General features: G+C 40.7%; 1 protein-coding gene across 1 annotated transcript; it reads right to left on the reverse strand.

The window, feature by feature from the left end:
• Nucleotides 1–2,808: 2,808 nt before the first annotated feature.
• Nucleotides 2,809–12,793, reverse strand: LOC110043087 (uncharacterized). The gene is made up of 3 exons (XM_020748501.2): nucleotides 12,665–12,793; nucleotides 9,511–10,753; nucleotides 2,809–2,938 (listed from the first exon to the last, which is right to left on the reverse strand). Exon 2 carries the CDS (start codon nucleotides 10,751–10,753, stop codon nucleotides 9,524–9,526), a length of 1,230 nt encoding a protein of 409 aa, XP_020604160.2. The 5' UTR covers nucleotides 12,665–12,793; the 3' UTR covers nucleotides 2,809–2,938; nucleotides 9,511–9,523.

Here is a 12,793-nt window from a genome sequence, read left to right on the forward strand (position 1 = left end):
CGCTAGTTGGTGATGCGAAGAACGAGTCTTACCCAAGAGTGCGGTAGAACCCCCAGTCTCCCTCCACCCCTGATCCCGACCAAAACCATCAGGCCATCGCATCTGTCACTACAATAAGAGTCAACTTAAGTAAACATTCCTGGTATTATTTGTCAACCTAATCTTGTTTATTAGCACATCATCAACAGCTTCTAGACTTCTTTTCATGTTCTTTTTCAAGTTCATTCTTATATATATAAACAATAGCCTCCATTTGGCGCGAAAACATGCTGGATATTTGTCCGCGGACATTGTCTGTTCCGAGAAGCGAACAGTTTTCCGAGAGCTTGGCTCGAGGAAAATGAGAGCTTCGAGAAACAGATAATGTCCAAGGAAAAATATCCGAGCATATTTTCGCGCCAAGTGGAGGCTATTGTGTTTATTATACTTCAAATATTTTTCGCAACACGCGCGGTTTTGAAATCGGGGAATATCCTCGGATATTCCGCAGTTTTAGCTGGGAAATATTCGGTCACGTGTCGTGTTTAGACCAATCGCGCGCGATCGAAAAAATTTGATGGATTATAATGCCCGGTAAAAGAAATCATAAAATTGTACAGCCCAGTATATAACTCGTTCCTTTGAACTAATGCTCGTGGTTTGGCACAAGCTACACCTGAAAGTCAGGAAATTATCGAAACAACTAAAACTTCGGGTTCGCAATAGGCTAAAATTCAGCTTGATAGCGAAGTTTTAGAGGCACAAACAAGAGAAATGAATAAACATGCTCATTCACAGTTCCTTTGTTTGAGTCCTCTAGGTCTCGCTGCCAAGCTGAATATATAAAATATAGTTTCAGTATTTATATGCACTTTTTTGTTTACGGTGGCTTAATGTTATCATGCGATACTACGATTATCAGTTGGGTAAGGCAGGAGGGAAGTTTGATTACGAAGTTTTGGGCTTAAAATTATGGTGTTGTCACGGGCAACTTACCTCGTTTCCGTTGGTAACAATATCAACAGCCGTTCGTCGCCTGTCGCGTCGCCCGCAATTTCGCGCGCTTTGCTGTCGATAACGTCAAAGGCTGACAAGATACGGGGCCAGTTGCTCGTGACAACAACACGCTTTTTACGTTAAAACTTGGTGACCAAACTTTTGTCCGGCCTTACTCAACTGATAATCGTAGTATGCTACAGAGGATAGTTGTTTTTTTTTTCACGTCTCATTGGGGAGAAATATAAAATTCAAACTATGACCGATAGCGTAAAATGTACATAACTACATCTAAATTAATTTTTGTGCGTATCGTGCATTTTTTTTCAACAGCGAGGATTTTGTACAAATTTTCGTACATGATCTACCTAGCAGAGCATGGTGCAAGATTTCCATGTAAATACCGTAATTTCCCCAATAATCGACCCATGTGATGACTAAATAAAAAGAGGGCCGGGTGATCCCTCAAGTTTGGAGGCGATTATATCCAAGTTTCCTTCAGGGTTTGTCTAACATCTGTCAAAAAGCTGGTACATAAAAAAGTTCCTGGGTATTAACTAACAAGTATAGAGTATTTTGTAGACGAGGAACAGCGCAAAGGCGGAGACATCAATACCTTAATTGTTGCATCTAGACTTGGGCCTCAAAAGCAACAGCAAATTTTGTTCACACATAACGACTTTTGTAAAAAGGATACATAAAGATTCTGACATTTGGGTGAGGGAATGAGCAACTATTTAAAACAATTGACTCAAAAAAGGCAATTATTCGAAAAATACGGTCATAAAATTGTGCAATCCTCTAAATTTAGTCCTGTAAAGTTTTCGATCTTATTCTTACTTTCCTGATTCTGGCAGCATTAGATAATCTGAGAAAGGAAACGGCTCCTCCATGAATTCTGACAGGGTGTCCTCCAGAACAATGAATGGTTCCTTTTCAACAATCTCGTGACTTTCTTGCTGCAGCCGAAAGTTATCTCTCTCCCAGTTCCCTGAGCTGGTTAAATCCACACTTTTGGTACAACTGCCTTTCCTGGTCGAAAAGGCCAAAGACGGTAGAGACGTTAAGGACCGACTCGGTCCAATGTTCGCCGGTTTCAAGCTTCTTTCAGCGTCACTGGCAGACTTGTTTAGCCTATTCCTCCTGGAACGCGTTGATTGACGTTGGACGGCGTTTTCCATCTCTGTTAAGGCGTTGTTAAGGAGACGAACAAAGACAAAATTTAAATGATCAGATCTTGGTTCTGAAAGTAATTCACACAGCCTTCTCACTGCTGTGACCAAACCACGGGTCGGAGTTTGAAGACCGTTTACAATGCCAAAGTTAAAACTCTGAAATGACTTGCAAGGATCGGAGCTCGAGATATGATCAATGGGCAGCTGATTAAGGTCATCAAAGCTGTAAGAATGGGGCGGATCGTCTATTAGATGGGTTGATGGCGTTGTCAAGGGCGCGTTCATTGGCAGACATGACCCGCAAAGTTCCATTTCATTAAGGACTTCAAAGACTTCATCTAAACTTGGTGTATCATCTAAAGATGGGAATGAGATGTTTGAATCGAGGCTTTCTGAAGACATCTTTCTTCCATCTCCGACTAACCCGCATTCCAAGAGTGGAAAAATGATTGGTGACCATGGTTCATCATAAGGCTCGTTCTCTGAATCCATATCTGAAATCACTCCATTGTCCAGTGCAAACTGCTTGATTATGGGGTTTGAGGGAGTGGTACCGTTTTTGCCGGCTTCAAGCCTGTTTTCTAAATGAAACGTTTGGCTTTCCTGAGGGTTGTCATCCGCAAAACTAAAGGGGGCCTCTAAAGTCGACACTTTTTCGGTATCAACCTGACTGCCACAATAAGGGAGATCAGTCTGGGCACCATCATTCCAAGTAGTGTTGGAATTCAGCATCACTCTGTTTTGGTTTTGGTAAGATTGTGGTCCTGATCTCTTTGAGCCCCTTGTTCCTAATTTAAAAAGAAAGAGTATTGTAATAATAATAATAATAATAATAATAATAAGTGTTAATATTATTGTTAACTGTATCTATCAAAATCTTCAGAAGGATACAGCCATACATTTGGCGAATCTTCGTATAAGGGTGCCTTCCTTTGGGGTGATTCGGATCAGGATCAATGACCCAAGATCTTTCAGATCATGGTGCATCAAAGGAAAAGATGAATCCTTGCATGCCCATCAATGGAATTGTTGCATCCACTCATGCATGAGTGGATGCAACAATTCCATTGATGTACCATGATCTGAAAGATTGATCCATTGATCCTGATTCGAATTGACTCAACTGAATTGACTCAGCCCCTGAGGCGGCTGGGTCAAGCGTTCAGTGTTCTATGTATAGATCTATGCGACAGCTATAGATTCTGCTAACTGCTTTAATTCCAATAAATTCTAAGAGGACGTATTCTTTGAAAGAACAGTTATAATTTCAGTGAATTGTAAGTCACGCCATCAGGCAGAGCATAAATTGATTCTATCCTCCCGTTGGTCAGTAGTCAATTACAAACGTAGTCAATTGCAGACAAATGTGAGACAAATTTAAACTCTGTACCCTGCTTTCCAACACAGCTGTGAACAGTATAAATATTCGGCGAGATGAAGGAGAAATGGACATAATAAATGACTCACGCAAGCGTGTTCTTGACACTTCCTTCCCTCCTTCCTTCCTGGAGAACTCATTAGCTCAAGTTATCTGCACGAACGCCTTTTCGCCGTCCAATATTAAAGGACGTCTAACTTCTTCTTTACAAATTTGAGAGCTTTGTCTACGGAAATACGTTCGTGTCTAAAAAGGATGAATGATTTTTCTAATTTACATGTGTCACTGATGCAATTATACTAGTGAAGGGATAAAATCTAGCTGACTGTTGCGTTTATAAAATCATCGCATAGCTCCATTTTCCACAATAAATTAAACTCTGTGCCTATACACATTTACATGTTTTATTTGCTAATTTGCGTTTCCACACGACTGTGTATAATTCTGCTCGTTGAATATTCCGCAATCCTGGGCCTGTGAGCATACCTGTGGACACTCAAGCTGCCTAGATCGAGGTGCTTGTGAGGAGAAGTGGAAGATCTAGACTATATCTAGTCACGAGATCACTCCATATTTTTCCACTGCGGGCAGCAGTCTACCGAGCAGCCAGTTATTTTTAGAAGGATTATATCCGTTTAAAGAGCTTGTAGAACTCGGAAGGAAATTGGAAATGATAAGCTGATCTCTGATTCATCGACGGACGGTTGCATGAATTCTCTTAGTACTTGCTTCCATGAGCAGCTTACGGCCTACTCGGTTCATGATCTTCGACGGATCGATCAGTCTTTGGTCGAACAAGCGGCATGACAGCAAATGTTCTTCTTCATTTAAACAGAGAGATTGTGGTGAGTTCAATGATTTTGTCTTAAAGCCTAAGGCCTATCGTTTATGTCTCAGAGAAGCAATTGATAGTTAAAGATTAGGGTTTTAGAATTGATTTGTCTGTGTCCAAAAGTACACTTCTCTCTAACTGTATTTCTACTTGTGATTAATGCTTGTTGTTCCACGGTTGTCACCGATCAAAAGAATTGCTTTTCAAATAGTTCCTAAATTCGCTTACCCCGTCATTCAGAACAACTCCGAGTAAGTATTGCATGAAAAACAGCGACGGGTGAAATAACGAACCACACTCCTGTCAGTGATTAGAAACGTGATTTCCTTTGGAAAAGTTTCAATGGAGCAAAACCTTTAGTAAGAATTTATGAATAATACACTTTCTACTCAGCATTATTTAGCATTACAGTCAGTTGCCTTCGAAGCTCAATTTGCTTTCTGGCATGAGTCGTATTCGATTCATCTGTATTTAGGTGATACTCCTAGCTGAGTTTATTTTACTTTGGTTCTTTGATCAGCTATCAAGTAAGCGTTGTGATGTAGCTTGAATTTGACTCATTGACATTGGCATTGAAGTGTTATTCATCTGACTTTCTTCCCGTTGTTGATAATTTGCCCAAGATTTCACAAAGTATGTCTATAACAGTGCGACGCAACGTTTCCTAGGTAAGGTTCACTCCCATTTCAAACAGATTTCCGATTACATAGAAGGGACTGCAGCAGCTGTATTTTCGAATGACGAGTAAGTTTCTTCCCCTTTGCGACAATCTTAATCAACCCAACCCAATTCAGTGTTAGTCAGTTTCCGATATAAAAGATTAATTTCTCAAGCTTTTTGATAGTCTAGGTCTTGCACTATAAAATTATATTCCTGTATATTCGAGATCCTACAAGGGTTCCTTGAATCTCTCGACGTTTGTCATTGAATCGCGTATTACCTGATTTGTCATAGTTACAATCTGCCAGAAAGATAACTACGTATGGATGTTAGCGTAAAAATCTAAATTCTGAGTTCAGGCCAGTCCTTTGAACCCTTGCAATGATCTAATACAAAACTGTTATGCGAGTTAAACTGCAGTTAAACGCAAATTTTGTTATTCAAGGCTGTTTTATTCTCGGAAATCCTGTTTATGAATACCAAACAAATCCTTTAACAACTTGAAGATAAATATGCGATAAATATGTTCTCGCCAATAAAATTCATTTCTGCTGATAAGAATTATACTGTTTCAAAGATATTGTACTCTACCGGGGTTCTGAAAGGCTCTTTAGTTCTGATCTATTTTCTGCCAGACGATATGGCGAGTTCTCCTTGGCAAGTCGACAAGCATCACTTGATTTAACTGCACAAAATCTGACTCAACTGACACTTTTAATGATACTTTCAAAGATTCACGAGGGATTTACACCGAATATAAATCATTACTGTAACAATTATCTAACGGACTGAAAAAGAGACTATCTAGACTCGAAACCGCATAACTCAAACAACGCAAAGGTACAGTCATTTTGAAATGCATGTAAGTGAAAAATGTTATTTACTCGGTTGGCCAAATTTCTGTTGTGTTAAGTAACTTTGATTAGGCGGTGTTCAGAAATTCCTGTTACCCTCAGTCAATGAAGTTTCAGCTTTACTCAAACTGAAATATTTCATTTTCTTTCTAGTGCGTTATAGCTTCATGTGTCTGGTTAATACTACGGAAATGAAAGAACTTTGTAAAATGACGAATTGTGGAATTAAGCATTGGAAGCAGGTTTGGCCTCAAGATGAGAAAGATGAGAGCACTCGCCTTCCTCTAATCTGGCCTGGGTTGAAACCTTAGACCCAACGTCAAATATGGCCGGATTGATTTATCGTTGATACTCGTCCTTACTCCGAGGTTTTTTCTCCGGGCGGTCCTGTTTTCTCCTCTCTCTTAACAAAAGCCTACACTTCCAGATCCAATCAGTCGATTTTAATTGCCTCCGTTTAGTAAGCCTTATGGGCATCATGCTAGACGCTTGCACATTTTCAAATGTAGCTGCTTTACAGCATGTTCTAAGCTCTAATTTTGTTTCAAACCCTGATCTTCAAGCTTCTTTGTTCAGGTAATAATGATTAATACTGTGACTGGAACAAATTAACTTGTACCATGCACACTTGTAAACAATTTTGCAACAGCGAAGATGGTACAAGGCTGCATCCGACTGAATTTATGTAAACTGAAAACAGATAATATTCCTACCAACCTGATGTCAGGTGATCAAGCCTTCAAAAATGATGACAGTGAGAAGTACTGAAACTGTTTACTAGATCTCTCCGATTTGGGGTTTAAGTACCTGGCTTATCAGTAGAAAGTAATTCACTAGAATATCAATAGCTAGGGACTGTGACTCTATTAAGTACTCAAGATGTCCATACTTAATGTGGACCAATGGGCAGTCCACAAACCTCGTGTAATTTCACTTTATTTTAAACATAATGTTTTTGTCATATTTGCAGCAAGTTGTAATTTCCGCGTTTACTGTCAACCATTTCCGGCCTGAAACATTGGAATGACGCACATCCGTAAGTTAAATGTTCACCGTGTAAACCTCAGCGCGAGTGTATTGTTTCTTATTTCCGAGTTTTAAAACACAAAAATATCATGCTTTTGCTGTCTCAGAATAGAATGATTTATTTTCTTGAGATGATACTTAATGACATCTTGCAAAGTAAAACCAAAGAGCTACACGCTCAATGGTCATTCGGCACGAAGATAACGGTTTTGCCTCGCGCACCAACTGTTTTCAATAAAATTCTAAATTCTGAGGTGCTATTCTCTTTTTCACTCGTTTGAAAAGAGAAATACGCAACATCTGTTTTGCATATATGAAACAACAAAGCGCATTAAAAACGATGATATTTTTATTAAAGCAGAAAAAATTCAAAAGCATGACATCTCGTTGTCAATCTTAAGTGAAAATATATTGTGTGAGAAAAAAGAAAATAATATATATGAAACATAAGAGGTTTTGACAGTAAACTCTCGTTAAATCGACACTTCGGGAACAACTTTCAATTTGGTTTTCCTCATCTGTTCGAGTTCGTAAACGCAGGGTACAGATTTATCAGCTACTTTCGCCGAGACCGCAGTAAACTTTCATTTATTCCGGGTGATAACGGAATGCGAGTGATAGAGAGATATCCGTAATGTGTCGAGAGTTAACATTTCTGGAAGAATTAAGCCGGATCTAGTCAGCCGAACAGGTGTAAGTACGAATAGAAGTTTCTAGAGGTGTTTCTTTTTAAGAGCACAACTCGTTCGTCACTGCATACTATTATACATGTCAGTCAATCTAAAAAGGCCCTAAGGGTTTGCTAGCAGTTACGGCTGGTCGAGGGTGAACGCATGGCTCGCCGCGAAGGTAACTGCGGTTAAGCGTTATGTCAACAGCAAACGTTCCCGCTGATGTCAAGCTTAACGCAAGTAAAACTCTATTTTACGCGCACATAAGAAGCATCCCGCTTTGGACCCCTCGCTTTGGTAGCTAAGTTTACTTGTCAAAGGGTATCATCGCTGCTATAAGAAAATGCGGACGCAAAGTTAATTTACATTATCTTAATATTTTCAACACTGCACAACTGCCGACTCACGCTGTCGCTTTTTTTTCCTCAGAGTGTTTATGCGCCCACTCACATCCGTCCATCGTCAATCAAAGCCTGTCAAATAGGACCACTGACTCAATTTCTTATTTTCTATCAAGCTCACTTGACTTGACAATCGGAAGTATTATGAGTGCACTTCAAGTGTCTGTCTAGTTTAAGTGGCCAATCAGTGGGACAAAATCAAACTTCGAACAATGATCAGTGTTTCATCGGTGTTTGTTTGTTTTCTTTTTTGTTTTTATTGGAGATTTGTTCAGTAAAATCAACAAACAAACGGAATGGAATCAAGATGAACATGAACTCGTAGCTGGCTTAAAATAATGTACAGGAGTACACAAACGCCTCATTACTGATTTAAAGCGTACAGTCGAAGCTCTCCTTGCGACCACTCTCGTAAGCGACCAGCCCTAGTTACGACCACCGTTGTGAAAGCCCGTTTGAACTGTGACTTAAACTTAGTAATGAAACGCTCTCGTAAACGACCGCCCCGGTAATAGATCGCGACCACTTTTGGAATTACCCAACTGAACTTTTCCTGAGCTCTTGTAAGCGATCACTCAGAGTCTTTTACTGATCTAAATCAACACTTTAATGAAACTTCACACTGCGCTAATGGTTCTTGACCAGTTAAAAAATTGAGCGTAAAGTTTAGCCGTGTCTATATGAGATATAAAGACATCATTAAACGTTGATTTCTTTTTTATGAATCATTAATAATGAGTTTCTGTGCCTCTCGTAAGCGACCACCCTTTATTGTTTTACCATTCGGTCGCTGACGAGAGTCACATTCTTGTAAGCGACTAGCTCTTGTTACGACCACTTGTTCGAATTTCCGAGGTGGTCACTTACGAGAGCTTCGACTGTACTTGCAAATCTTGAAATGTTGGGTTCCTCCTCCCCTTCCCTGTCTTCGTATGACAGTTGCGCGCGTTTGTGACGCCACATACATTCCTTGCATACGATGGCTGCGTCCGCAGTACGAGCGGCAATCAAAAGTTAGGTGTCCTAACGAAACGACACGATAATAGTTCTTCGCAGCTAACAAGAATATAGAGAGCGTTGCTTTGGCCTCTTCGAATACTTATCTCGAGAATTCTGCGTTTAATTAAGAAACGTGTTTAGTTCAAAATAACACGACCATAATCGTACCTGGCGACATTCGTCGGCGACGAGCGCTAGCGAGTTTCCAGACGCGAGCGACCCATTTTTGGTACCAATTTAAAGCTTGGAGACACAAAATGTTTCATATTTTCACTTTACAATCTGATATGGGTTTTGGAGTAATAAATCCCTATTCTTGAATTTTCCATGCCTTCTAAGGTGAGAAAAGTTACCTGACTTCAATGCCTTTCCTGTTAACATGCATTCCACGTCAGGAAAGTACAGGTTTTCCCGCCTGCATGCTGAATCCTGATTGGTCAATTCAAATTTCAGCCGAACCGACCGCATGCAAGGTTAGGTGTTCCTTTTATTACGAGTATTGCGCTAAGTTATTGCCCCTTTACACCTTAAGAGCTCACCTAATTGCAGGCTTCATCCAAGCAATTCTTCAACAAAATCTAACAAGATGAAATCCTGATCTAATTGGGATTCACTTCTTAGGTCTCCTCCGTAAACTTCTACAACAGGATTGGTGTTAAAAATTCCTTTATAAGGAGGCTGTAATGGGATGTGTTCTGCCCACTGATTGACCACGCCGGGAACATATTCAGAACTGCGTTCTTGAGAAAATGAAAATGGGTTGATTGATGTTGCTGATAGAGGCGGCGGCAGTGGTGGTGGCGACCACGGTGGCGATGACGTCGACGACGACGGCGATAATGATGATGGTGATGACGATGACAACGGTGGTGGTGGTGGTGCTGATGGTCGTATTGATGATGGTGCTGATGGTGGTGCTGATGATGGTGTGGCTGATGCCTGCAGTAATGTTTTCCATTGGTCGTCAGGTTTGGTTGCGTCCTGTTCTAAGTTATCCAACACCATCGGGCTGCTGTTCAGCATTAAGGACCTTGATCCAATGCTTCCTTCCAAGCGCTTTATTACTGCTGTCTCCATGCCTGCTAGAGCCTGCCTTAAAATCGGAATTAAGTGCACCTCTAACTCAGATGCGGTTACTAACTGAACAACCGTGTTGAGAGCTTGTAAAGCGTTACAGAGTACTTCCAAAGGCGGCTGGACGACTTTATTTCTTCCTTGCATTGCTATACTATCATTACCCACCTTGTTACTTAGCTGCAAGATGCCCAAATGTTTCTGTTCTTCAGGACGAAAATTAACCACTGTCTCGCCATGGGGTAGCACGGCACTGCATGAGCTGTATTCTCGAGTTGGTGGTTTTTCCCCCACGGCACGGTAAGTCGTTATTTGCTCACTGGACTGGGCCCCTTGCAAGCTCTTTTCCTGCCTATCGCTAGCTTTTACAACTTTAACAATGTTGACGTCTTCATTTTGGGAAAAAGCTCTGGTCAAGGTATGTTTAGGTTTCATCCCCGAATTCTTCACAAATTGATCGGATGGAGGGCCAACCAACGCATCTGTGAGGTTGCTTCTCAGCAGTCTGCAAATGTCGCAGCGCCCTGTTTTTTTTCTGCAAGTCTGTAAGTGATTCTTCCGTAATTTAATGTTGATGCATTCTGGAAGAAGACAGTTGGGATCGGAGCATCCAGGTGGATGAATGAGTCCAACCAAATCTCTTCCTTGCTGGCTGCTTATCATTGTTTCTTGGCTGTCTTGTTGTTCAGGCGTGTCGGACGTAAACATCTATAAATACCCAAAAAAAAAAGCGTACAAGAAAAATCAACGGTGTTCCGGACTTTTGCTAAAACTAGTGGTGGATCAGGGTCCAAACCCCGCTCCTTCACCTCCCGGTGACCGATGACTTGTAAAGAAAGGCAAAAGTTGCCGAAGAAAGTAGGAAGTTTACGTGCCCTATTTACAAGAAGACAAGGCTGAGCTTCGTCTGTAGAGTGCCTGAAGAGGATGTTACAGGGAAAGTAGAGTGGCCCGGACGTAACAATGGGTGAGTTAAAGTGAATGTCGTGACGAAAACGCCTCCCCTATGGAGAGGTGGACGTCGTTGGGAGGACGTATGTAATAGTATTTAAACATATAGATCGGTGGTCGCTACTAAATTAAATAAAAATCTCCTCCATAAATGGTAGAGGGACCCTTAAAAGGAAGAATTGAATAAGAGTTGGTGTACGCATGTTGCAGTCGAGACGGAAATAGAGAGGTGACCTAAACTATAATTAGCACGGGCACTGTCGTACGTTATCCATCCGATCCATTGGTTTAGGCGATCACAAAACAAAATAAATCAAACCCAAAGCATAATTCCAGCTACCTTTCATACTCGATTAAAAATTGCTGGAAACCATTAGCATAGTAATTCACACTCGACACGCTCAGCATTTCACAATCGACTTTGCACCATGCATGATTGCGTATCCAGTTGCAATGTTTACACTTTCCGGATGACTAACTAGCATAATCGTTTGATTCATAAACCTTACAAAAAAAATATACACACATATATCGCTACTCCGATGAGACAATTGATTTCCACAAGAGAGTCGTTCCGGGTCCGAAATCGTCTAATGAATTGTCACTGCCCCGGGAAGAACGGAACTTGAAATATAATACTGTTTTGGAGCGAATAATACAAAAATTGTACGGGAACTGAACTTCATAGTTGACCGGTATTCGGGATTACGGAGTTACCTCAACAAATGTCTTTAAAAAGCGCTATGAAACGAGAATATCCACGCTAATTCGCAGAATTTACGCGATAATTTTCGCCAAGGCACACTGGCCCAGCACTGAACACAGCTTGTTTAGCGGAGAGTTCAGGATTCTGTACTGCGGCAGAAAAGTTCTTAATACGAGAGATTGTAGAGTCATTCAGTTAAATAAATCGATGTATAAAAATTTTAAACTGAAAATCGTTCAGGAAGGCCTTATTCTTTTCATCTGAGTTATTTCCTTTACTGATTCAATGGCTGGTATGTTTCATAACAACACAGGTATAAGCCAAGGTCAAAAAGTTAAGGATTGATCATCAGAAAACTATAGCATGAAATAGCTTGCCACAAAATACTGTCGCAGAGGTAATAGCGTACGTTTGGATCAAAGTTGATCGATCCTAATCAAACACGAAGGGTTAATTGTTTAGTTTCTGTCCTTTCTTCCTACGTTTCGTTCCGTCGAGCCAGCGGACGCACGTTGATTCGCTTCATGTGTTTTCTTTATAGCCTGCTTTGCAAACGAAGATTTCCCCGTAAATAAACGTCTGCGAATTAGCACACAAATCCTGGCTTGTACAGTATATTAGCGTCTGCGACGCAGGATACCAGCCCGTTCAAAGATCTTGCACTACGTGACAATGCGAAGAACGGCTGAGAATGAGACTGTACGAGACTTCCTTCTCTCTATGTTTTTACAGCAATTTCCGAGTGGTTTAATAGGTCACGATACAAGAAAGAAGGACCTTGAGCTGATCAACTAGTGAAATCTAAGCGGTCCTGATTGCCAACCAAATTGTCCCAAAGGCAATTCTACAAAAATAATGTATGGTAATACTAAAAAGAACTATTGGCAGATTCAAAACGAGGTAAAGTGTCGTAGTGGCAGTACAACCGAGAATTACGTACAAACACGAGTTGTTTACATTACCTTCGAAAACGGCAAACGAGTTTTTCCACAGTCACTATCCAGAACTAAACAGTTAAGTGAATTTTGAAACCGTCACAAGTTACTCGGTCATATTTATATTCTAGCGGATTAGTTGCTAAAAATAGATTG

This window comes from Orbicella faveolata, unplaced genomic scaffold (genome assembly GCF_042242905.1).
Source record: "Orbicella faveolata isolate gen_17 unplaced genomic scaffold, um_ofav_v1 contig_35, whole genome shotgun sequence".
NCBI classification, from domain to species: Eukaryota; Metazoa; Cnidaria; class Anthozoa; order Scleractinia; family Merulinidae; genus Orbicella; species Orbicella faveolata.